Source organism: Lontra canadensis, unplaced genomic scaffold (genome assembly GCF_010015895.1).
Source record: "Lontra canadensis isolate GAN:19392208 unplaced genomic scaffold, GSC_riverotter_1.0 scaffold8, whole genome shotgun sequence".
In the NCBI taxonomy this organism is placed as follows: domain Eukaryota; kingdom Metazoa; phylum Chordata; class Mammalia; order Carnivora; family Mustelidae; genus Lontra; species Lontra canadensis.
The window spans coordinates 1,817,114-1,842,988 of record NW_022631002.1 but is presented as its reverse complement, the minus strand read 5'-3'; the positions used below and the strand labels follow the sequence as shown (position 1 = coordinate 1,842,988).

The 25,875-nt window shown below is 64.4% G+C and overlaps 1 protein-coding gene across 2 annotated transcripts in view; it reads left to right on the top strand.

The window, feature by feature from the left end:
- JPH3 (junctophilin 3) overlaps window positions 1-25,875 on the top strand; it is a 73,582-nt gene that overhangs the window by 28,306 nt on the left and 19,401 nt on the right. For both annotated transcript variants that reach the window (XM_032853792.1, XM_032853793.1), the window contains exon 2: window positions 1,965-2,742. In XM_032853792.1, coding sequence (XP_032709683.1) covers window positions 1,965-2,742 — 778 coding nt within the window. The remainder of the gene's footprint in view (window positions 1-1,964; window positions 2,743-25,875) is intronic.

Sequence of the window (25,875 nt, the reverse complement as noted above, 5' to 3'; positions counted from 1 at the left end):
AGGAGGTGGCCGCTGCTGCACTGTACTCCGTTTGCCGTCTGGGAACAAGGATTTAGGGTTGCCAGATCCTGTAATTGTAGGAGAACGAAGAGCTAAACTTTTGTGTGAAACGTCTTGGTTTTGAAATGTTGGCATTCCAGTTCTGTTTTTTTTTAAGATTTTATTTATTTGAGAGAGACACACACAGCGAGGGAGGGAACACAAGCAGGGGGAGTGGGAGAAGGAGGAGCAGGCTTCTGAGGACCAGGGAGCCCAACGCAGGGCTCGATCCCAGGACCTCGGGATCATGACCTGAGCCGAAGGCAGAGGCTTCATCCACTGAGCCACCCAGGCGCCCCATAATGCTAGTTTTTTATAAGAAGACTGTTGGACAAAATAAACCTGTATATTGGCGAGTTTCTGGTTTATAGCCCCTGTGACAGGGAGTTGGGAGAGTGTGAAGCCTTCCCAGGGTGGGGAGCCCCTCGGCGGACTTGGGTTGAGACCTAGTCTGGGAACGGACTCCACACTGAGGGCCGCCCTCTTCCTCCAGTGACTTACGGCATAAGGGCTTTCAGATCCCTTCTATGGATGAGGAGACTGAGGGTCAGAGAGGTTCGCATCACACAATTAGTAAGGAGAGCAAAGGATACAAGTCTGCGTCTGTCGGTTTATTTTTCCTTCTTATTCTGTTGTGGTGGGATATTCTATATATTGGAAAATCTGGAGTTTTAACCACGCATTGTGTGGTTCAGCGGCATTGTATTCCCGGGGTCACACAGCCATCCCGTCTATCTACTTCCCAAACTTCTCCATCACCCCAAATAGAAACTGACCCCATCAGAGAACAAAACCTGTTTCCCCCCGACCCCGACCCCGGGCACCCGCCCTTTTGTCTCTGAACCTGACTGTTGGAAGGGCCTCCTGTGCAGGTTCTCGGGGGGTGGGCGTGTGTCCTTCTGGGACCCACTTGTTTCCCTGAGTCCTCCGGGGCACCCACGTGGTAGCGGGCGGCAGTTTTGTGGCTGAAGGACACTCCACTGTGTGGACGGGCCCCGTCTGGGTTTCGCGTTCGTCCGTAGAGGGACACCTGTTCCGTTTCCACCTGTTGGCTGTTCTGAGGGACGCGCTGTGAGCGGGGTGTGCAAATACTGCCTTGGATTCTTCTGGGCGTGTCAGGTCTGCTGGTCGCAGTGCCCTCGTGTCCCGCATGCTGAGGTGTCCCACTTACTGCTCTTCCAAACCCTTCTTGGATACCTCCAGCATCTGGGAGCTTGCCACCTCCCAGGCCAGCCTCTTCACACCTGGTTTGTAGCCCGGATCTGTGTCCCCGTGGCTGGATTCCCAGGCCCCACGACTGCTGGGGGCGACTCAGCAGCTCATGCTTCTCCCTCCTCCACTGGGTGCCTCCCTGTCTTCCTGGGTTGGGCCTTTGCCCACGTGTGGGGGGAGCTCCAGTTCACCCCTGGCCGCGTCAGACCCCTGGCTTTCCGCTCTCCAACTCCAGGACAACGGAAGGCCACCGTAGAGAGCACAGTGGAAGCGTCTTTACCAAAGACCATCGGTGATACAACCACGAAAACACTGCGGTCTGTCTGCCTCCAAGCAGACTTCGCCATGTTGTCCCAAGACAGAACCACAGCGGCTGGTCCACTGTGTTCCGTCCCCCTCTGTCTCCCAAGACGGAACCACAGCTCCTGGGTCTGCCGTGTCCCGTCCCCCTCCATCTCCCAAGACAGAACCATGGCGGCTGGTCCACTGTGTCCCATCCCCCTCCGTCTCCCAAGACGGAACCATGGCGGCTGGTCCGCTGTGTCCTGTCCCCCTCCATCTCCCAAGACTGAACCACGGCGGCTGGTCCACTGTGCTCTGTCCCCCTCCATCTCCCAAGACGGAACCATGGCAGCTGGTCCGCTGTATCTGCTGTGTCCTGTCCTCTTCCACCGTTGCCCTTGGGCTCACCCGTCTCTCCTTTTTCTCTGCAGGGACCTATCAGGGCCAGTGGGTCGGTGGCATGCGCCAAGGCTACGGGGTGCGGCAGAGTGTCCCCTATGGCATGGCGGCAGTCATCCGCTCGCCCCTGAGGACGTCCATCAACTCTCTGCGCAGCGAGCACACCAACGGCGCGGCGCTGCACCCCGACGCCTCCCCAGCGGTGGCCGGCAGCCCGGCCGTGTCCCGAGGGGGCTTTGTGCTGGTGGCGCACAGTGACTCCGACATCCTCAAGAGCAAGAAGAAGGGGCTGTTCCGGCGCTCTCTGCTGAGTGGCCTGAAGCTGCGCAAGTCCGAGTCCAAGAGCAGCCTGGCCAGCCAGCGCAGCAAGCAGAGCTCCTTCCGCAGCGAGGCCGGCATGAGCACGGTCAGCTCCACGGCCAGCGACGTCCACTCCACCATCAGCCTGGGCGAGGCCGAGGCCGAGCTGGCCGCCATCGAGGACGACATCGACGCCACCACCACCGAGACCTACGTGGGCGAGTGGAAGAGCGACAAGCGCTCGGGCTTCGGCGTCAGCCAGCGCTCCGACGGGCTCCGGTACGAGGGCGAGTGGGCCGGCAACCGGCGGCACGGCTACGGCTGCATGACCTTCCCCGACGGCACCAAGGAGGAGGGCAAGTACAAGCAGAACGTGCTCGTCAGTGGCAAGCGCAAGAACCTCATCCCGCTGCGCGCCAGCAAGATCCGCGAGAAGGTGGACCGCGCCGTGGAGGCCGCCGAGCGGGCCGCCACCATCGCCAAGCAGAAGGCGGAGATCGCGGCCTCCAGGTAGGCGGCGCGGCGGGGGGGCAGGGGCGCGGCGGTCTGCTGGGGCCGCCGCCGTCCGCAGGATGAGATGCTGGTGTTTCTGGACTGGTGCCCGGGGGCACACGGGGGCTCCCCGGAGGTTCCTGGGGCGGGGGCAGTGGTTGGTCCAGCGGCTGCGGCTGGTTGGTTCCTCTGGCTGAGAAGACCGCCTGCTGGCCCCTGTGCTGGCGTTCCCGTGGGGTCGCCGTGGGTAAAGGAGGGACCCATTCTGCCGGCGACACAGAGGTGTGAGGTCGCCATGGTCGCGCTCCCGGCGCTGCGGGCGTGTGGGGGAGGGAGGAAGGCTCCCTGGTTGTCCATGGGCTCCAGGACATAGCCCCAAGGGGAGGGACCGGCTGGGGGTGCCCGGCAAGAGGCCCACGTGACCCTGGGCACTGTAGGCTGGCAGCCAGTGTGAGGTACGCCCCTTCCTGAGTTGGGGTTCCTCAGGGCTGCCGGGCAGTGGGCAGCCATCCCGAGCTGGCTGTTGGGGGGCACCGTGTCAGCTCTTGGGGGATTTTGGTGTTGGTGCACGGTGCGGGCTCAGAGCTAGAAGGAGGGGCTCAGGGCCCGGCTCCCAGAGCTGCTGGGGTCGGTCGGCAGGGGTCCTGGGGACGGCTGCCCAGGCCGGAGGTGTCTAGGAGGACAGACCCCACGTCTTTCTGGGTGATTCTGGGTTCCCAGCCAGGGGCAGGAAAACTTCTGGCTCCATCAAGGGTCAGGACAAGGCCCAACCTTGTTGCTAATTAAAGTTTTAGTCCGTTGGGCTCTGGTTTTCCGTGAATTTTGATCCATAGCGGAAGAACAGAAACAGTAGCTGGGGTTTATCAGCAGAATATCTGCGGCTCCCGGAGTCTGAGGCTTTAGAGGGAGAGGAGATCCCCTCTGAGAAGCCAGGAGAAGTATCAGCCCCTCCCTGAGCACCCAAGTCCCAAATCACTCCCCCTTCTCCCAAGACGCGTCCGGGCACGGAAACAAACGGGGCCCGCGTTGATGACAACTCTCCTAGAAGCTGAAGATGAAATTAGGTGCGATCGTTATTTTTTCCTTCCTAAACGTGACACTTGCTCGTATGAACACGGAGCGTAGAGGAGGACGGCGTCCGCAGCTCTGGTGGGCCCCGGCGATGGGCTGGTGTTGGGTATATGTCCCGCCGTTCAGCTGTGTGTCGTGTGGCCTGTTGACCTCCACGGACGAGAGGCCGTTCCAGGGCTGGGGCACCACGTGGTCGGGCATCCGGGGTCCTTGTGGGAGCTCCCGTCCGGCTGTGGATCTGTTCTCGGCCCCCGGGTCTCCTGCAGAAGTGACATTAAAGTCCAGAGACCAGGAGAACGTCCTTGGGACTGAGGATGTGGGATGCGGGGAAGTTTTCTGACAAATCCCACAAAAATGGGGGCCCGAGATCATGTCGTGGGCTGAGCTCAGAGTCCGCACACCTGACGGGCTCCCCCAGGGCTGGCTTCAGTCCGTGAACCGGGAGTGACGGCCCCTGCCTGCTGAAGGTCGGAGAACTCGGGCGACGTTTCTCCGTGTGTTGGGGTCAGCTCAAGGGGGCTGCAGACCCTGGTCTGGCTCAGGCCCATCACTACTGAGCAGCGTGGGGAAGGTGCTTCCCTCTCTGGGCTGGGTTCCCTGTGGAAGGACAGGATGAAGCAATGGACAGTGCCCGCAGCCTGTGGGGGGGGCTGGCCAGACACCCCAAGGCCCCCCTCACTGGAGCGTGGAAGTGGCCTTGGTAGCTGCAGGGTGGGTGGTCCCCAGGGGACTCTGGTCATTGTCACGACCAAGAGACAGCCAGGCCATGTGGGCGGTCACAGAGGGGGGCCGCCACTCCCTCCTTGGGTGCCGGGTGGGTACAGGTTACTGAGTGATGTCTGCGAGAGACGGTGTGGTGTCTCCTTCCCTGGGGGCAGCTCTGTGGGGAAAGCTGCCCTGTGGATGGGGACACGGGCTTTCCTGGAAAACATGGGTGGGACGATGGCACACAGAGCTTGAGCTCTGAGTGGGGGCCCCTTATGTGGGCCCACAGCTCAAGGGGTGGTGGGGTTGGGGGAGTGTCCGCAGCCCGGTTCCCAGTCCCCGGTCTGTGCACGGGCATCCCGGGGCTCTAAGGCACGCGGAGCCCAATACCACCCCCCAGAGATGCTGGGTCTGTCTTGGGTGCCACCTGGGCTCAGAGCTCCTTACGGCTTTCTGGGCCATCGTCAGTGCCACCAGCACCAGGGGTAGTAACGTGCGAAAGGCGGGGCCCCATCCCAGAGCTGCTGGTTTGGCGGGTCTGGGCGCAGCCTGAGAACCTGCATTCCTCAGAACCCTCGGGAGGCTGCACCCTCCAGCTCCCCCCAGGACGGAGGCGCTGCAGGAGACAGGAAACCGGTGGGTCAGGGCCCGCCGAGAGGGTCGGTCTGAGGGGGCCACGGCCAGAGCAGAAGGTGCTGCTATCCTTCCCCTGTGACTTTCTGTGGTGTCCTCTTCCCCCGTCATGGTGGACGGCTGCCACCTGCCCTGTCATGGGTGGGAGACACCCTGAGCCCCGGGAGGAGCCTGTTCCAGACCACGAGTACTCCGGTGGACGTCAGCATGGACGCCTCCCGTTGTACTATGCTCTGGCCCTTCTGCGAAGTGTCCTTCACCGGACGCCAGATGTGTCCCTTCCGTGCCTGCCACCTCTCCATCCTCCCTCCCGGTGCCCGTGGCAGATGTGACAAGTTGATCGCAGCATTCCTGGCAGTGCGCTGGCCCGGTGGACAGAAGCTGACAGTCTCACCAGAGCCACTGGTCTTTCCGAGGACCAGCCGGGGGCTGGTTGGAAGTCTGGATGCAAACCTGTCCACTCCTGGCCCAGAGGCTCTCCACCGGAGTGTCCAGAGGCTGCCCTTTGTCACACGGCTCTCATGGCTCCCCATGGAGGAAAGTGCTGGTGGGTGCCGAGCTGGGGGTGACATCCTGGTCCGTCTCCCCCATCCTGGGCAGCCCCAGGACACAGGGCAGCTCCCCGGGCTGCTGAGAAGGCGGCGACGGATTGCGGTGAGCCCCCCCGGTGTGTCTGCAGGGCGAGGGCGGTCAGGGCCTGTGACAGTTCAGGGGCCCCCGGTGGTGGTCGCGAGCGGGGTCCCCGTCTGCCCCCTCTGTGGAGCCATGCGGATGCGTCCATGGAGAGCTGTCCGCGGATGTGCGGCGTTGTCCGAAGGGCTGAGGTGTTTGTCACTGCTTGCTCTGTTGGGGCGTGGACTCCTGGCCAGGGGTGTTCCGGTCACGGCCGAGGCCCTGGGGAAGAGCGTGTACCGTGGCGTCTGCTCCGTGTGCTTGCTTCGAGCGAGTGAAGGAGGGAGCGAGTGAGTGACCAATCGCGTGGGCCGCACCTGCTCTCACCGGCAGCGGCTGGGGGCCTGGAGGTGTGATAGTGGCCGTGGCCTCGGCGGGCAGGACACGAATCTGCCAGACTCCCCAGCAGCTAGGGTCACCCCAGCTACCCGTCCTTTCCGTGGAGACCGAGGGAACCCTCTGGCTCCTTGGGGCCCGTGGATTCTGGCAGGAGAGCTGTCCATCCCGGGCCCAGCAAGGCCGCGCCTCCTGGCAGAGTTCAGAAGCAAGAACGGCATTTTCCCACATGGTTCCTCTAGTGTCCCAGCTCCCGGGGCCTGACATCGCGTGGGCGGGGCCAGGTCCTGACCGCCAGGGCTCACCGTGAGGCCATGGGCAGTCACTGAGCTCCACAGGGGTGGAGGCTGATACCCCAGTGGCATTCTGCATTGTGGGGGTTACACGGGGTGGGGTCTGCAGTGCTCAGCACAGGGCCCAGGGGTGGTGGGCATGTGCAGACGAGGATGAGAGCTCGCAGAGTGCAGCACACCCCCTTCCCAGGCATCCCCTACCCCTGAGGCCCCCACAGGGGCCAGGCGCACCTCTGGGCTCACTCCCGATTTGACCGGGGCTGGTCGGGGACAGTGAACCAGGACGTGCTGGGCAGGGGAGCAGGGATAGTGACCCGAGAGCCCTGTCCCAGGCCCCCACTCCCTGAGCTGGCTTTCCTCTGGCGTGACACCTGCAGCCTGGTGCTTGGAGCCAGCAGTCCCCGGGGAGTGGCTGTGGTGATCAGGGCGAGGGAAGAGGAGGTGCCGGGGCGGCTGAGCTGTTCAGGAGGGGCTCTTTTCCCGGGGGGCAGCCCCAGGTGGAGGTGGGTGTGCAGGCAGGAAGGGGGCACGGTGCCCCGAGGCCCCGGGGTGGGGCGGGCATCCCTGCTTCTGTGCTGGCGGTGGCTGGGCGGCTGTGGGCACCTGTCCCTGTGTGCTGAGGCTGGCTGGGTCCTCGCGGCGGCCAGCAGGCCGACAGGTGCGCGTGCTGGCCCTCGGTGGATGTGTGTGTCTTGGGACGCTTGGCTGAGGGCGTGAATTGCAGGGGGGAGGAGGTGCGAGGGACCTTGACCAGGCGTTTGGACGGGAGATGTCATTCCTGACACAGGGGCGGCCATCCCCCTCCCGCACTCGGGCAGACGGGGCTCCCCGACCTCTGTGCGCTCACGGTCCTCCTGCCGGGCAGCCTGCCCTTCCAAGGCGGGGGTTGTCCCTGCCAGCGTGGCCGGGGCTGGGGCGGGAGGTGAGTTGCTTGGGCGGCGTGGCCGAGGACAGGCCCTGATGCTGAGGGCGCAGTGGCCCGGTCGCAATGAGATACACCCTCGGTGCCGGCCGCCAGGCCCTCCTGCTCTTGCCCTGGCATGGAGCCCAGCAGGGGCTTGAACTCACAACCCTGAGATCAAGACCTGAATTGAGATGAAGAGTCCGTTGCTTCACCGACAGAGGCCCCCCAGGCGCCCCTGACAACCATACGCTCTTGTCCGGCTTTTCTCCGTGTCCACGTAGACACAGGTCTCGCACTCTTGTGGTTTCCTGTCACGTGACGGGACGGTGCCGTCCGTGGTTCGCTTCTCTCCAGACCCGTGTCTACACCACATGGGTCCAGCCCTGACTCTCTGAGTGAGTTTTGGGTGCGCCCAGTCACTCGGTCTTAGGGGCAAGGCCACAGAGGCTGGGTCTGTCCCCTTGGCTGCCGGCTGGCCATTCTGCCCTGCAGCCCCCCGAGCGGGCCTTGCTGGCTGAGACATGCGTGCGTTTAGTCTGTGCTGATGCTGTGGGGGCCTGGCAGGAGGGCTGCCCGGTCTACAGTGGCTGGGGAGGGGAAGGGGGCCCGCGGCAGGACGTGGGGCGACCTCGACGGGAAGCCCCACCACTGAGGCTTGTCCATGGCAGAGGCCAGCGATACCCCAGAGGCACCGTCCTCCTGATGGCTGGACCCTGCGGGTATGTGACCTTCTGCGGCAGAAGGGACTTTGCAGACGTGGTGAAGGGTTTTGAGAGGAGGGGCTCATGCAGGATTGGGGGTGGTGGGATTATAAGGGTCCCAGAGCAGGTACGCATCGGCTCAGAGAGGACTGACAGCGGAGGCAAGGGTGGGTGACGTGGCCACGAGCCAAGTATGTGGCCGCTGGAAGAAGGGAGGAAACTCAGCCCTGCACCCCCAGGTTCTAGAAGGGTCCAGCACCGCCCACCCTGTGACTCCGGCCTGCTGAGACCCTGGCTTCTGCCATCCAGAGACAGAAGCTTCTGTGTGTGCTGCACGTGTTGGGAAGGGCGTGCCCTCTGCACTGGAGGAGGGCGGGGTGTGTCACCCCAGTCCCCTCTCTAGAATGGGCAAGCCCATCCCCTTCCCACCCTGCTAGGCGGCCAGCTCCTCCAGGCCCTGCGGAGCTGGGCTCTGCGCAGGGTACGAGAACTTCCTGCCTCCGGAGGAGGGCCGACCACCTGCTAGGACAGGCCTTCTGGTGGGCAAGAGCCATCTGTTCTGGCTCTGGCCTCTGGACAGGAAAACCGGAGGAGAGGCTCAGGACTGGGGTGCTTGATCCTGGGAAGGGGCTGGGGCCGGCCAAGGGCTTGCTTAGGGGCAAGAGGCTGCTGCCTCCCGGCTGTGTGTGCCCCAAACCTTAGTTCCTGCCCTAGAAGTCCAGGAGCTCCCGGGTGTGGGCCTGTGTCCTGTGTCCTCTGGTGCTTGGCGGGGGCTGGCTCCTTTCCATGCCTCCACCGCACCCCGTGGGGCCTCCCCGTCGCACGCGGGGTCGGGGATGTGGGCTGTCGGATATGATTAGGCTCGTGGACTGCTTGGCTCCGCGGCGTCCCACTTGTCAGACAGAAGGCACAGAGCCTGTGACTCAGCCCCAGGCAGTGATCCCACCTGGCGCTCAGACAGGCACCTTGGATGACGAGGAAACAGGAAGCCAGCCCCGCGCTGGCCACATCCAGGAGAGCCCTATCCCGGGTCCCAGGGCCCAGAGGGGGGCTGGGGGCCGCTTCCCCTGTCCTCCCTGATCCCCCCGCCTCTCAGGAGAAGCTGGGGCCTCTTACAGGGCCCTGGAGAGAGGGACTTCAAATCGGTCTCAGCGATCTGTCCCCGGACTTGGTGACCATGAGACAACCCCCCCCCCCAGTGGGACCCCAGCCCTCCTGCTGCAGTGGGATCCTGTTTCCTCCTCCTGCAGAGACGTGGCGCGCGGTCCGGCTGTGTGCTGCTCTCCAGGCTCCAGCAAGGCTCATAGGCTCCCCAGACAGCGTCTTCAGCTCCGTATAAGGGGTCGGAAGCAGCTGGGGTCTGGTGGGGTCGCAGGGACAGACAGGACACTGGGTTGTCCTTCCCTGGCACGTGAGAGCAGGCAGGGAGAGAGGGGCAGAGAGCACAGCATCCCCCTTGCCCTTGACCCCTTGATGGCTGCCGAGGCTCCGTGTTCCCCCGGGTGAGCCGCGCCCTCGGAGCTGGGGAAGCCACGTCCACGTCAGTCAGACCCAGGGAGTGTGGTTTCAGTCCAGCCGGAATCCAGCAGACGACGGTGGCAAGCTTCACGTCTGTTCCCGATTCCGCCCACCCCCCCCCACTGGCCGTGCCCTCTGCCATGGGACTTTGGGGTCCCTCCTGTTAGAGGCTCGGCCGTGTACTTTGTTTGGTCAGTGGCCTGGGGTGGACGTGGCGGCCGGCCCCCAGTTTGCCCCGTTGGGCTCCAGCACCGTGACAGCTGGGGCTGGGTGTGGGGACCCCGGGAAGACCCCGACGCACGGGCGGGAATAAACGATGACTTCGAGCCCCCTCCCTGGGGGGGCTTGTTTCCCGGCGATGTAGCCGGTTGACAGAGCATCCACCGTGGTTCTGGAAGGGTGAGTGTCCCTGCTGCGCCCCAGCCACGCTGCACTGTCGGTCCTCAGGGAGACCCTCCTGACCTTCCCTGTGATCCGTGTCCCGGGGCCGCCGTGACAAAGTGCCACCTGTGGGGGCGGGGGGTGTGACACAGCATTCTCTCCCTGCTCTGGAGGCAGAGGTCTGGAAACAAGTGCGGTGGGTCTGCTCTCCCTCCAGAGGCGCCAGGAGGGTCCTCTCTGCCTCCTCCTGCTCTGGGGGTCCTGGGATTTCTTGGCTGGTGGCCACGTCCCCCCCATCTCTGCCTCTGTCCTCACTTGCCCTCTCCCTGTGCTGGTATCCGTTTCCCCTGGTCTTCCAAGGACACATCCTTGGCCTAAGGGCCAGTGTAACCCAACCTGACCTCCTCTTAATTAGATCTACAAAGACCCCATCCCAGGTAAGGTCACGCTGAGGTTCAGGGTGTGAATCCGGGTGTAGGGTGGGGTGGGGTTGGGGGCCCTGGTTCAGCCCGCAGCCCTCTGCGCCCCGGCCAGGCTGTTCCCACGCTTCGAACGCCATGTCCCCTGCTCCTTTACCCCCTGCCCCTTTACCTCCTGCTGTCCCAGCGCCTGTCCGCGGAGTCGGCTGTCCTCCGGAGAGCTGGGGTCCAGGTCGTCACTCGCTTGCTTAGGGCTGCTCAGACCCTTTCCCCTCCCCACAAAGTGTCTCCAGTTCTTGGGGTCCTGGGGCCCTGCCTCAGCTTTCCTGGAGTTTTCCATGAGGCACCGTCTATCCAGGCACGCGATGTGGTAGACGCTCACCGATGGCGAGACGGTCGGGGTTATCTCAGCCCTGACGGAATCTGCCACAGCTTACAGGGGCCACGGCTCCAAAACGCCCCAGCCACTCCTCCAGCCTGAGCTTCAGGCTTTGTCCGCCGCTGACCCCAGACGGTGACCCCCAGGGCCTCCCCCTGCCTCTCGCAAGTCCCACCAATGGGCTGTGCCAGGCAGTGAGCTGCCCAGCCCCGCGTGAGAGTCCCGGCTTCCAGCCCGCCAGCCTCGAGGCCGGTGGGAGAACTGGGGGGCGGGGGTGGTGGGGCTGACAGGGTTGGGGTGGGAAGGGGCCCTCACTGCAGGAGCGTGTCACGGAGCTGATTCTCCACTGTGGAAAGATCCCTACCATTGGCAAGACCGAGCTCCTACACCTATGCCACACGGGGTTTCGAAGGGCAGTTTTGATGCCTCTTTGCTTTCTGCAAACCTAGGTCCGTGGAAACTGGGAGCGGCCGGTGTTATTCAGGACTCGTTTGCAAAAGCAACAGAGTCACAGCTCAAATCCGAGCAGGATGAAAGGGGCCGGGCTGGTTTCCCTCTGCGTGTTCACGTCCATTTCCGGCAGGTTCCCCTGTACGGGGCAGGAAAGACCAGCAGGTCCGTGCTCGGCAGTCCTCGCAGTTCTGGGTCCGGAGGGAAGGAGACCGCACGGGCGGCCGGCCCCGGACGTAGGTGCACCTCCAGCACCTCCAGCGTGAGGCAGGCGGCGGAGGACTGGTGCCTGGACGGCCGCCGGGTGGGACGGGTTGTTGCGGAGCAACGGCGCCTGCCGGGGGAGGCCGGGTGCAGGAGCCCTGCCCCAGCTTTGGAAGGGGGCGGCGCAGGGGTGCGTGTCCTGGTGTGTGTGAGGAACGTGGGTGAGCCTCGGCCGTTTCCTCCTGCAGCGGCGCGTCCCTGAGAAGTCAAGTTCATCCTTGCGGCACAGGTGTCGGCGCTGTCCTGCCAACAGTGCCCCGCGTGTGCGTCCGCACCTTTGGGATGAGTTCTGCCGCCGTGCACGGTCGCCTACGGAGCCCGGTGCGGACGGGTGTCCAGCTCGCTCGGGCGTCCCCCTGGGAGCGCAGTCGCTGGGCCTGCCGCAGTCCCTGGTCCAATGTTGCGGGGACCCGTCATGCCATTTGCCACCGCGGCCCGCCTGTCTTACCTTCCCGCCGGCGGCGCCGTGGGTTCTGGTTTCTTCCCATCCTCGCTGCCTCTCGTCGTGGTGGGTCCGTGGCTCGCCGCCCGTGGGTGTGTGGGGGCCTCTCCCCAAGGGCGAATGACGGCGGGATAAGGACATGCTTGTCGGCCGCTGGTGTGTGGGGACACCGTCTGCAGTCTGGGGCTCTAACAGTCGTGTTCTCGGTCCCGCTGGACACGCTCGGTTGTCGGAGTCTGGCTCCCGCGTGAGGCTGGGCTCCTGCGGGGCTTGGGGCTGCCTGCCACCCTGTTCCTCAGTGTCCAGTGGCGGGGGGTCCTGAGATGGGGCTTGGGGAGGCGCCGAGGGAGGGACCCCTTCCGGAGCCGACCATGAAACTACCCAGCGCTGACCCGGGCGGCTCTGAGTCCTTGACCCCGCAGTGCTGCCCTCGGGGCGCTGTGCAGCCTGGGGACCGACCTGAGTCTCTGCGGTGGGGACCTGGTCCCTCCCACCCCGAGGACCCGCTGAGCTCACCTGCTGGAGACTTAGTTGTGGGGCCTCCGCAGGGTGGGTTCCTCGGGGGAGGACGTGGAAGCGGCTCGGCACCCTTACCCCTTCCCACCCTCGGCTGTCCCCAAGCACCCAGCCGGTGACCTCGTGTCAGGGAGGCAGGGGGACGTCAGCCCATCTCCCAGTCTCACCTCAGCCTCTCTGGCACCCACAACCTCTGCCCCGGAGCCCCCAGCCCTGGGCCCTCCCTGTGGGTGTGTAGAGGTTATCGTCCAGCTCTGCCCCCGGGCCTCCCTCCGCCATCCGAAGAGCACCTGCTCCTTGTGGGGCCGAGAGGCCACGGGTCTCACACAGGGGCTGGCGGCGGGGTAAGCGGTGCCCCCAGATTCCCATCCCTCCAGAGCAGCGGGGCTCAGGTGCTGGGATTCACCCCTGCGACTCCTCTACCCCCCGCTGGAGCTCTCGGCCCCTGGTCTCCTCTGCGGGGACGGGAGGCTTCCCGCCCCGCTCCCCAGTCTCACGGCCACCCGGCCCGTCCTTCTGGGCAGACCCACCGCTTCCTCTCGGCTTCCAGCTGCCCTGAGTGGGCATGGTCCTGGGCCAACAGGAAAAGTTAAAACAGGGCGGCTCTGCTCCCTGGCCTGCAGGTGCTCCGTCCAGCCTGACCATGCGGGCCGACTCGCGGCCACCAGCCCGCCCCCTCCATCGCATGCGCACTGCAGTCCCTGGGGCCGGGTGCCCCGGGCAGGGGCGGGTGGGGTGGGAGCTGGCATGCAGTGACCCTCCCCGGGGGCCCGCGGCTTCACACACACGGCAGCCTCGGGAGCCAGGGTTGAGGATGCCTGGCACTTGGGTCCCACGTCCCCGCCTGGAAGGGAGCCATGGTCCACTAGGAACACCTGTTCACTTAAAACCTAATTGTGGTAAAACACGGATAAGGTCAGCTTTACTGTCAGAGCCGTTTCTGTGTGGACGCTCAGTGGCACGAAGTGCGTTCATAATGCCGTGCAGCCTGGCCCACCAGAACGTTCTCATCTTCCCAGGGTGCAGCTGTGCTCAGAGGGGAGCAGCACCCCCCACCCCTCCCCTCCCTGCCCCTCCCCCTTCTACTCCCCACCTCTGTGGATCCCACTGCCCCGGGGCCTGGAATGAGCGGAACCTACGGTGTTTGTGCCCTTGTGACGGGCCGGCCTCGCTGGTCTGTCTGTCCGTCCGTCCGTGCTGCAGCAGGTGTCACCATCGCCTTCCTGTCGTGCACGGGGACCCTGCTGGGCTTACCCCACAGTGGCCGCCCGGGTCGCTCCTGCCTTTTGGCTGTTGTAGGATGATACTGCTGTGAACAGGGGCGTGTCCTTGTATTTTTGCTTTGTATTGGGGAGAATTTCCTGGACACGCAAGTGCAGAGGAGGGTCTGTGACCCCGCGGGCTGCTGCCCCGGCTCGAGCCCTCAGGAGCTCAGGACTGCTCTCGTCCACCTGACCCCGGACCCCGCTGCCCCCAGGGCCGCTCTTGGAGCCAATTCTAGGCATGTTGCCGTCTCCCCTCTAAGGACAAAAACAATTAAAACCGGCCTCCACGTCATCCCCTCTGAAGAAAGAGCCCCGAAGACTAACACCGTTAAGAATCCAGCCAAGCCCTCCTGCTGCTGCTGCGCTGACCGGTCTCTCGGGTCTCACTGAAGCTTCTGCCCCAGCTCAGGCCCCCGACTCCTGGCAGGGCACGTGCCGAGCCAGCCAGGCTGTGCCGTAGGACCTCCCCGCTCTGGGACCGACTGACTGCTTCCCGGGGGGGCTGAGCCTGTGGCTTGGTCCCATGGTTTCCCTGAAACCCGTAGACCAGGAGGCCTTATCAGATCCCCGTTCTGTTTGCCCGCTCCCACGAGGACGCGTCCCTCTTGGTGCCGTCAGTGTCGGCCATGCTGCTGCCTGGTCTGTTGTTTCAGGAACACCAGGTTTTGACCTGCTGTGAGCCAGAGGTCTGTGTCGGTTCCGTCTGAGCCATCGACTGCCGGCCCTGTTTGTTACACGGTTCGCCCCGCCTGACAGATGCGCGGGTCACGGAGGCTGAAGTCCCTCCTGACGCAGCCGGTCCTGCACTCGGGGAGGCCGTTGGGCACTCTCCAGCTGCTGGCTGGTCCCCCAGGGCACCTGAGGGAGGTCCAGACCCCTCCACATGCCGGCTCCCAGCCCGGCAGACGCGGCTGCCTGTCACTCCGGAGGCCTGCGCAGTAGCCGTGTCCACTCACTGTGACCCAAACGGGCAGAGGAGGGGCCATGCTGGCACGTGGGACCCTGCGCCCAGGGCTCCTGCTGTGAGGCCGCAGTGAAAGCTCGCGTCCCGCGTGCAGTGGGATCCTGTCTTCATGAAGGAAAACAGATGTGTGTGTGCGTGGGTATTCACATGCTCTAACTCAGCTTCTGAATCCCCGTCACTTTCCCAAGTGCCCAGCCTTCCTGTGCCTTCACTGTGACCGGGATGGCACTGTCGGCTTGGAGTGTGCAGAGCAGGGCAGGGCTTTGGGGGGTGGCGTCCCTGCCACGGGACCACATGACCTGCTCCCCTCTGCCCTGCCCATGGCACAGTCAGGGCCCAGGAGGCCCTCGACTCAGGGAGGGCCTGGTACGGCACCTGTGAGCCCCTGGAGTTGGCGCCCGGTCCTCTTCCTGGACCCCAGGGGTTGGCTGAGCTGGAGACTATGACAGCCGAGGCCAGTCCCCAGACCAGCTTAGAGGCAAGGACTGTGGGGCCTGCTGTCCTCGAAGGCTGGCACTTTGGGAACAAGAGAATTTCAGGGAGTGGAGAGGAGAGATCAGGCAGTTGGGGTCCAACCCCACTGGGCATTTTCTGTGACTCAGACTGGGTTGTCAGACGGGTTTCCAGATGCCCACGGAGGTCCAGAATGACTAAGAGACCAGCAGGTGTGGAAGCACTGGGGCAGCCTGTCTCGGGGGCTGGGACCTGCAAGGGGGGATCGACCCAGCTCTGTGGAATGTCTGTGCCAGTGCCAAGAGGCAATGACAGGGACCCTCCTCTGGGAGATCTCACCCCTGCCCGTCTTCAGTGCCTCCTGTCTGGTCGTCTCTGCAGACAACAGATGGGCACATCAGCAGCTGTGGAAAGAGGAGTCTGGTCTCTGTTCAGTGCTTCCAAGTCTCTAGGATACAGTCCTCTGGCCTTGGATCCCCCTACCCCTGGCCGACATCCAGCATGGGTGACCCACCACCCTCTGGGCAACCTTCCCCTTTGCACATTCTGTTCCCTCTGCTTGGAATGCCCTTCCTTCTGCCCAGTGAGCTCCTACACAACCCTCAAGACCCAGTTCAGATGCCCCTCTCTGAACTCCTCCCCAGTCGGAGGAGGAGCGTCGGCTGCTCTCTATGGTCCCTCCGTGTCAACATCTGGCTTGAGGTGCAGTTTTTAATCTGTTGGGACGGTGGGCTCCCTGACGTCAGGGCTTTGCTTCTTTGTGAAGCAGGTATAGGAAGGAAGGGGGAGGAGTGGAGTCTTGCTGACACAGATGGACGTATCTGAGGAGGGCACATCACAGGCCATAGGGTCAGAGCCTCGGTTTCCCGATCTGTACATCGGGCGCTACTCCCAGGGCAGTGGATGGAACAGGAGGATGTTCCTGGAATATTCAGTCTGTCCCTGCCGCCGGAAAGCCCTCTGGGATTGCAGTAGTCCTCATCCGGGGGCCTTCCAGGCTGGTGCAAAGCCGCAGGAAGCTTACAGAACAACCCTCCAGCGGGCTCTGGGTCCTGCCTCACCACACGCAGACACTGGTCCCTTGGGTTCTGATCACGGCTCTGCCCAGCCCGCAGGGCACCACGCAGTGCTGTGCTCACCTGGCAACGCCCGGCAGAGTCTCGCGGTCGATCCCCGGTGAGCCTGGAAAACCTCCCCACAGACAAGCCGCTGTCCGCCACCAGCATCTGAAGGGTGTGCCTGGCGGGTCGCTGTTGCTCAGCGTGGCCGTGGCTGGTGCCCGCTGGAGCCTCGGGGACCGGAGGGATGGTGCTCTGGGGCCGGCAGGGGCTCGGGCACCCGTGGTGGCCCTGCTCCGCCTTATCCTTGAAGACCCTGTTGCTCCACACGGGGTGGGGACCTCGGTCGGTGGCCGTCCAGTCACGCGGAGGCCACCGGACCTGGCTCCCGCACGGGCCCCCTGGCCGAGGCGCTTTGCTGCTGGGCCCCACGTCCCTGCCCGCGGAACGGGCGTCCCCCTCCTGTTTGACCTTCATTTCCTGCTCTTCCAATTCTGTGACTTCCCGGGGTGACGGTGTACTAAGAGCCCCCACGGCATAGCACTGGCCGGCATCCCGCCTCCGTCGAGGGGACCGTGGGGATGTCCCGGGTCGACACTCTGCTGCTCTTGCCCCCCAGGAGGCTCCAGATGAAGTCGGGGGACAGGAAGTGACCACGCCGCCCCTGCCACCAAGCACATGCTGGGGGGTCGTGGGTGCCCCTTGGCTGCCGCCGCTACTGGACAAGCTCCCCTTCCTACCCACCCGGTGGCTTCTGCAAAACTGTGTTGAGGTCACCACCCCCCGCCATAGTGGGGCCTCGATGGTGGGTCCTGAGGGTCGCCGACAAGCTGTGCCCCTTGAGGTCAACCATCCAAGGTGCCCTGACTGCGAACCTCTGTCCTCCAGCTGGTCCCTGCGGGTCAGGCACCCCGGGGTCTCTGTCCCTCCTCGGGGGCCGCGTGGGACCCCTCGCTTCTGCTGCCAGCCTCTCATGGTCCCGGCCCATCAGGTCCCCCTTCTCCCGCTGTGCTGTCTGGTCTGGCTGCCGTGAGGTACAGCAGACCGGGGCCTCCTTGTTCACGGGGACGCGGCTTCCTGAGGACCTCCGTGTCCTCGCTCTGCACACGTTCCCAAGCATGTGGGGGCTGTGCTGCCCCCGTCTCCTCAAGGCCACGTGGCCAGATTTGTCTCTCCCACCTGCCGATGTCCCTCCTTTTCCGGGTGCCGAGGCGCTGTCTGCATGTGAGGCCGTGTCCAGGGCCTGGCGTGAACCCGGCACCGGGGCTGTGACCAGTGAATACCACACAGGTGCGCGAGAGCTGGACGGTGCGCCTGACCCCGGAGGCTGCAGAGCCCCTGAGCGCCCAGGCGGGACTTGAACCCACGTGCAGCACGTCTGGATGGAGAAGTCGTCCTCCTCTGCCTTCAGGGATGGGCTTGGAAGCATTCGGACAGAGTCTGTGTCTCCCCTGTGGGTCCTGACTGGCCTGAGGGCTGCCTGGCAAGGGAGGCCTGCAGGTGACCTCCTGTATGGGGCCGGCCGGCGGGGGGTACAGGGCTGTGCTCCCGCCATGGGGAGCGGTGTGGACCCTCGTCCTTGTTCACGCTGCCTGATGGGGGGCCTGGACCCGCCCGCTGTCTGGGGCGCTGCGTCTGCGGCACTGCGCCGGCCCCCCACAGCCCCCCGCCGGCCCCCCACAGCCCCCCGCAGCCCCAGCGTCCTCTCCTTCTGGCTGAACACCATCGGTTCCTGTCCGGCGGGCGGCCTGGCTGGCTGGCGCGGGCGAGAGAGGACGTGAAGTGGCTGGACGGGGAACGGTCCCCAACAGGGCCCTTGTCACCAGACCACGGCCACCACCGGCACGGCCGAGATGTGTGGCCCCCACAGCCAAGGCCTAGCCAGCCCGCCCTGCGTCTGGAGCGGCTTCTGGGTGGGCGCTGGCCGCTGTCCACTGACCGGTGTGGCTGCCAAGGGCTGTGGGTCCAGAAGGACTCAGGGGCCAGGCTGGGGCTCGGTGGATGGGCTCTGATGGACTGGGGCCACCAAGAGGCGCGTGTGTGTCCCCGCTCGGCCGTCTTGGGGGAAAGGCAAGGAAGCAGACACGGAGCTCTCTCCACTGAGCTGTCCTCTCTGGCCTTGGTGCCTGGGGCGGGTTTTTCCAATGTTCGTGCTGTAGTGACAGACACAACATACATTTTACCACTTTGATCATTTTTAAGTGACCAGCTTAACCGTGCTTTGTATATTCCCACTGTTGTGAGGCTGTCCCCGCCACCGTCTGCAGAACTAGCCCCAAACTGACTCCCGCCTCCTCCGGCCCCACCGCCCCCAGCAGCATTGTCTCCACGGACAATTGGCTCTAGGCCTCACATCTGTGGGACATCTGTGGACATACGTGGAACACGTTTGGGCGTCCATGGGACATCTGTGGATGTCCATGGGACATTTGTGGACATCTCTGGATATCTATGGATGTTTGTGGGACATCTGTGGGAGACCTGTAGGTGTCCATGGGACATCTGCGGACATCCATGGGACACCTGTGAGATATCTGTGGACATCTGTGGAACATCTGTGGATGTCTGTGGGACATCTGTGGGAGATCTGTGGGTGTCCATGGGACATCTGTGGACATACATGTGGATGTCCATGGGACATCTGTGGGACGTCTGTGGACATCTGTGGACATACATGGACATCTGTGGGACATCTGTGGATGTCCATGGGACATCTGCGGGAGATCTATGGACGTCCATGGGACGTCTGTGGACGTCTATGGGATCGTACACTGTCCTGCTGTGATGAGCTTCTCTCCCTGAGCACCATGTCCTCAGGGTCCCTCCAGCTCTAGCAGGTGTCAGGGTTTCCGGCCTCTTATGGCTGACGGGTCCTTCTGCCGTAGGGACGAGCCACGTGTGGTTTGCCCATCATCCCTCGATGGGCGCTGGTTGGCTTCCACCACATGGCTGCCGTGGACAGTGCACCGTGTATGCGTGTGTACGGCTTCCTCTGAGATGCTCTACTGTCCATGCCCCTGGGATGTGCCCGGAGGCGGGACCGCGGGGCTGCCAGCAGTGCTCACTCTGTTCTTTGAGGAACCACTGGTCTGGTTCACACGGCAGCTGTACCGCCCTTTGCTCCTGCCGGCAGGGCGCTGGGCTCCGGTTCCCCGGCGTTGTGGGCGACACTCACTGTGTTCTGGTTTTCTGATGGCGGCCGTCCTAACGGGTGTGTGGCAAGAGCACTTTGCCCAGCTTCCGCTAAGTCTCCACGAGCAGCCACACCATGCACCCAGCGGGGTGGGCAGGAAACCCGGGCCCAGCCAGGTGCCCCCCCTCCCAGCTCACCCTGACCTGGCCCTGCTGGACACCCCCCGCTGGCCGCCTGCCCTGGTCCCATCTTCTCCGGAGCCTCATCCCTCCCCTTCTCTGTGGCCAGAATCTGTTCTCAGAGGCCAGACTTCACTGTGGGACCAGCTCGGAGCCTTTCGTGCTTCCCACCAGCAAGACCCCCGAGCTCTGGCATTCCTTCCTCTGCCCTGCCCCTCCGGGGCACTCGCCCTGCAGCCAGGTCCTCTGTCTGGGCGGCCCCCCGGCATCCCCCACCTGCCTCCTTCACCGGGGCCCAGGCACCACTCCTTCCGGAGCCCTCTGGGTCTGTGAACAGTCTTAAGGACAGCGCCGTGTCCCCCCAACCCCAGCTCCCGCCGGAGTTGTGAACCAGTGTGGGCTGGGTGAGAAGTCGGGGAGCCGGTCCCCACCTGTCCACCCTCTAGGCTGCTGCTCTCCGCTTTGGAGGAGAAGCCTTCCTGGGCCTCGCAGGTGGGAGGGGGCTCGGGCCCTGGACGTCCACCCATTAACCACACGAGGTCCTTGTCGGAGGGAGGCGGGAGGGTCCGTGTGGGGACGGAAGGAGATGGCACCAGGGCAGCAGAGGTCGGAGAGTGAGCGGAGTGCCATCATCTGTCTGAGACTTGGTCTCCCTGTATGCGCAGGAGCTGGTGACAGGCCTGTCCCCAGGCTGCAGTGGGGCCTGCTGACGGTGACTGTCTTGTTAGTGCGACAGCCCTCCCAGAAGGGCTCCCCAGCGGACAGCAGCCCTTCCCCCAGCACAGGCTGTGACGCTCCCACTGGCGGATGGACATCTGCGGGGAGGGCAGAGCACGAACCCGAGGGGGATGTCCAGGGCCAGGGGCAGAGCTGGGGGTACCCGGGACCATGTGCCAGAGGGGCCTGGCCAATCAGGTCTGCCCTCCCCTCGGGCATAGGGCCCCGAAGGGTCTGTGATGTCAGCCTGTCCTCAGGCAGAACCAGGCACCGCGGCCCCAGCTGCTGTCCTGTGGTGCCACAGGCCACGCATGTCGGAACCAGTCTACACCCATGTCCCCACTGCAGCCCTCAGGCTCAGAGGGAAGCCACCGTCCCAGGCGGGTCTCCGGCCTCCCACCAGCAGCCTCTTCCAGGACACACAACTCTCACACGTCCCTCCCTGAGCCGGGATGGGACAGCAGTGCCTGCCCCATGCGGCGTCCTGGGTACTGAGTGAACAGCCCACACGAAGCTGGAGGGACATATCTGGGGGTTCCTGTGTCCTCCTGGGACACATCTGTGGGATCTTGTGCAACCCGTCCTCGCTTCTCTGAGCCTTGGCTTTCCCATCTGTCAAACGGGACAACAGCAGCACTGGCCTGGCAGGGCTTAGAACAGTGCCAGGCACGGAGCAGGAGATGGGAGCTGGGGGGTCCTCGGGCCCCTGCCCGCAGCGGGGCCGCAGCTCCGGACGCTCTGGGTCCTCCTATGGCGGCCTATGGCTGTTGCAACAGACGGAAAGGTCAGTGGCTTCAAACTACACGTTTGTTATCTTGTGGTTCCGGAGATCTGAAGCCTAAATCAGCCGTGAGCCGGGCTGGTTCCTTGTGGAGCTGCTGGGAGCATCCCTTCTCTGCCTTTCCTGGCGTCTGGAGGTGCTGCCTTCTGTGGCTCATGGCCCTGCCGCGGCCCTCGCAGTAAAACAGCTCAGCCTCAGCTTGGTCACCCTGCTTGCTCTCCGACCTCTGCTGCCCTGGTCCCTCCTCTCACTCTTGTCTGCCAGGGACCTTGTGGAGACAGGTAGTCCCCCTGGGAAGTCCAGAAAATCCTCCCACCTCCAGATCCCAAAGTAAACCACATCTGCAGGGACCATTTCGCTGTGTGAGGAGACACCCCCAGGTTCCAGGGAGTAGGGAATGGACGTCTTGGGGCCTGGGCCCGCCGTCAGGACCTGTGGGTGATGGTAGCTTCTCGTTGGAGGGAGCGAGGCCTCGGCCCCGAGCGTGGCCTGGCCTTCGGGGGGGCAGGCTGTGGTAAGGGCTAGGGAATGTGTCCCTCACCCCCAGAGTGCCCCAGCCCGCCAGCGGTCAGAGCAGGGTCGGCGTCCAGGGCTCACGAGCAGCTGGATGGGACAGGATCACATCTGCCTTTGCACTAGTCTCCATGAAGCTTGGTGTTTTCCCAGCTGGGCGTTCTGGCCCCGGTGGTGGGAGCATCGGGCCATGAAGCAGCACCACTGTCTGGGGCAGTGTGGGCCATGACCGTGGCTCGTTTCACGTGTCCACTGAGAAGCATGGCACGTGCCTGGCTCTCAGATGTGGTTTGTAAATAACATTTCCAAATAATCGGTCTCGGTGGCCGCACAAGCTGTACTCATGTATCACCAGCCGTCCTGAGAGGGGCCCCAGGCCCTGCCTGCCTCCCGTGGGCACAGGGAACTCTGCTGCGGCTGAGTCTGCGGCTTGGAAGCTGCTGGCCCAGCTTCCCCGCATCGCTGGGACGGCAGAGCCCTGCTGGGAGGAGTGTGCCGTGGTGGTGCCTGGCCTGGTGGCCGCCCTGCCAACTCGGGGGAGCCTGAGAACCAGCAGGCCTGTCGTTTCTGTTAGCAGCAGACGCTGGGCAGCCCCAAAACCAAGAGGACAGCTGGATTCTCCCCATCTCCTGATTTTGCTGGGCTCGTGTCTGATTTCCTGGGACCGTCTGCTAACGGGTCTGGGTGGTGGCTGGTTTTGGTAGACGTGGGCACTGGTGTCCTGGCTTGTGTTTGGGCTGTTACGGGTCCGGATCTTATCAGGTGCTCGGAGCAGGAGGAAAGGGAGCCTTGGTGCCTCCACGGTCAGTCCTGGGTCATGGCCGCGAGTCCGCTGAGTCTTGCTGAAGGTTTGGGGTGAGAGCCACAGTCTCCCAGGGTTGGCTGGCTGCTTCTTCCTCATTTGCCCCTAAATAAAAGTGTTGCTCAGGTCCTAATCACCTGCCACCCAAGGCCCCAACGGCCTTCTCCAGTCTCCTTGGAAGTCCTGCCCTGTGACCTGGGGCAGCTCTGCTCTGCCCACAGAGGACGAGCACAGGCCCCTTGCGACAATGTCAGGGCCCCGCAGAATCTGGCATGCTGAGCTCCTGGCCCAGCTCACGGCGGCGCTCACGGCCTCGCTGACACATTGTGCGCTGGGAATGGGGGACCACAAGGGGAGGTGTGACGCAGTCGGCAGACCAGGTGTCGGGACGGGTGGCTTTCTTGATGATGTAATTGTAGGGCAAGTTCTGTCGGCAAGTTTGCTCCAGAGACACGGGCAGACAGGCAGCCGCGGACCTGCGTGGGGACAGGGCGCTCCCCGAGCCTGAGAGCTGCCCCCCTTAGCCCCCCGCGGCGGTCGCCCTCACGCCTTGCGTGCCCTGCGATCCCTGCGATCCCGGCGAGCCGGGCTGTGGTTAGTGCCGTCCTTACACACTGGAGCCCCGAGCGCAGACGAAGCCGGGCTGCCGTCCCATCGGGCCCCCGTTGCTGGTGAGTGTTGGCTTTTCCCCGCGACCCCTGAGGTTTGTGTCCTGGGATCCCGCGTGGCAGGGTGATTTGTAGGAACCTGTGAGCCGTGTCCTAGCGCTGACCACACTAGGTGAAGAATTTAGAGCTTCAAGCTATTGCCTCTCCGGGGGCCTGAACCCCGCTTGCTCCACAGCCCTGAGGGCAGCAGGGATCGGGGGCAGGCGAGGTGAGGCGAGGACCATGGCACCCAGTCCCCCTACACCCGCAGAGCTGATGGAATCGCTGGGCCTCCCCGGGTGGCTCGTGAGGAGACCAACCAAAGTGGGGTTCGGGCCATCTGTGGGGAGACCCCCACACCCCTGGCCTCTCCCGGGGGCCTCTTCGGGACAGTAGTCTCTGCTGACCTGTTGATTTCCTGCAGACTCTGCTGTTTCAGTTAATACGTGTAACGAAGGAACATTTTTACGAATATTTAAATTTCTGGACACAAGGTCAGGTGCTTCCCGGGCCACTCTGAGGGGTGCAGGCCCAGCTCCATGGTGCTGACGGGAGGGCGGTCCTGGCAGAGGGTCACCCACAGGCGGGTCCCGCTCCACACAGACCTGCATCCGCTCCTGGGGCCAGGTCCCACCCCCGGCCCTGGCTGTGCAGCCCCTGCCGGTCTGCTGACTGTCGTCTCAGCTGTGCCGGGCACTTGCCCTGTCTCAGGGCACGGGGATGTGTCACTCCTCCGTGCCGTCACCGTCCCACTCCTCGGATGAGGACACAGACACGCAGGTGCGCAGCCTTAGGCCCGGGCCTCCTTCCCCTCCTGCCCCCGGGTGTCCGGCCGTGTGCCGCCACCGGAGGGCGCAAGGGAGAGGAGCCAGCTCCCTGGTGAAGGCGGGTGGGACCCTGGTCCCGCAGGTGGTTCACAGGTGGTTCACAGGTGCCACGGTCTCTGCAGCTGGACAGGCCCGTGCCCCGGGGAGCCGCCTCGAGGATGCATGGTGGTCGCTGAGCGAGCGACTCCCGGGGAGGCTGCTGGCAGGACAGAAGGGCCCCAGAGCCGTCAAGCCTCAGGCTCGGCCACACGCCCTCACTCCCGTCATGCTAGTGAGATGGGCGTCATGGTCCAGGTGGCACACGGGGGAAACTGAGGCCCTGAGCTAGCAGCCTGCTGCTCCCCGGCCCCGAGCCCTGCCCGTCTAGCCCCCTGCCGTGTGCCCCATTAGAACTCTCTTCCCCAGGGTGGGCACCCGGGGCCTGAGCATTGGCTGCCTGGGGATCTGCTCTTTTCTCTCAGGGGCTGGCTTCAGGGGGCGACCCAGAAGGGGCTGACAGAGGCCTTGGTGTCTCCCCAGTAGGCCTGTCCCAGGGCGGGGCCCATGGGACACAGCAGCCCGCAGATGCCGGGGTTCCCTGGGCACGGTCTCCCGTGAGCCCGGCGGCATTGTGGGGTCTGCCTCACCTCACCGGTGCTGTCCACCCCTTCCCCGCAGGCCAGTGGTCCGAGAGTCCCGGCTGCAGGAGCTGGGGGTGGGCATGGGGCGCTTGTCCCCGCAGCTCGGCTGACCCTAACGCCACCACCCTCCTCCCGTCCGCCTTGCGTCCCGCTCCCCCTCGTCCCCCCGAGCCCGGCTGGCACCTGGGAGGCCATGTCCCCTCCTTGGATGTGGCCACTTTCGTTCTCTAGAATGTTCTGACCCCAGCTGGAGCGTGGGTCCCCATGACTCCAGCCTCCACTCTGAAGTCGGATCACACAGCTGAGCCCGGCCCCGGCTGCTGGGCTGCCCGCCTTGCCGCCTGCCGCGTGGGTGCAGAACTGGCAGGCGTAACCCTGGGATGCCCGTGTGCGCCATTCAAAAGAGCCTGCCCCGTGGTGACCCTCCCCTGCGGTGACCCTCCCCTGCCTGTCACAGTGACCCTGGGAAAGCAGGAAGCGTATTACCATTCTGCAGATAGGGCAATGGAGGCCAAGGGGACTGGGACCCCCGACAGCTCGGCTTGGCTGGGACTGAGCCCAGGAGGCCTGGCGACAGCCCTTGGGTGCCCATGACAGCTGCGTGAGTGTCTCTGTCCCCTTGGGCCCCGCGGTGGGGCACTAGGGGCCGGAGTGCCAAATGCAGCCCCTCCCCAGGCATTCGTGGCTGCTGGCCCCTCCCTCCAACCCTCGCCTCTGAGGCCATGTGCGTCCTTCCCCTCTGTCCCCTCTTCTAAGGACACTCATGATGGCATTTGGACCCTACCCCGTAGCCCAGGATAGTCTTTGATCTCGACACCCTTAATGTAACGGTGTCTGCAAAGACCGTCTTCCCAAACGGGGTTAGCCCTTGACCCACAGTGGTGGCGTGCTGCCCAGGGCCCACCCTCCGAGTTTGGGCAGAGGAGAGGTCACATCTGATCTAAAGGCCTCCTCTCGATCCCCTGTCCACCACTCCCCAAACCCCAGCAAAGAAGGAAGGAAGGGTGCTCCCCCAAGGCTGGGGTCAGGGTGTGCTGATCCGTCTTGTGGTCACGGGGGGGCACAGGACGGAATCGCAGGCGGGGCCTGGCCCCGGAAAGCCTGGCCCGGGTTCTGCCTGGTGACAGCTGGTGGTCTTGGCCGAGGCACCACCCTCTCGGAGCTCCACAGGTGCGGAGGTTGGACACTGACCCACGGAGGGCCCCTTGGTCGGGTCCACGCCTTCTGGACAGGGCCTGGAGGGAAGGGTCTCGAGCTTTGCCAGCTCTGGGGTCTCGGGTCCAGAGGACGCCCCCTTTCTTCCACAGCCCCTCAGAAGGCGAGCTGTACTCCTCTCTCGAGGCCATGGGCTACGTCCGCCCCTGGCCGGAGCAGCAGACCCCTGCCCGGTCCCCGAGGGTCACTTTTGCTTTGGGGCTCCCCTTTCTTGTACCGCACCCGAGCCAAGCACCCAGGCCGCCTCTGCTCCCGCAGCACCAGCCTGTGCCTCGTCAGCCGCGCTTCCTCCG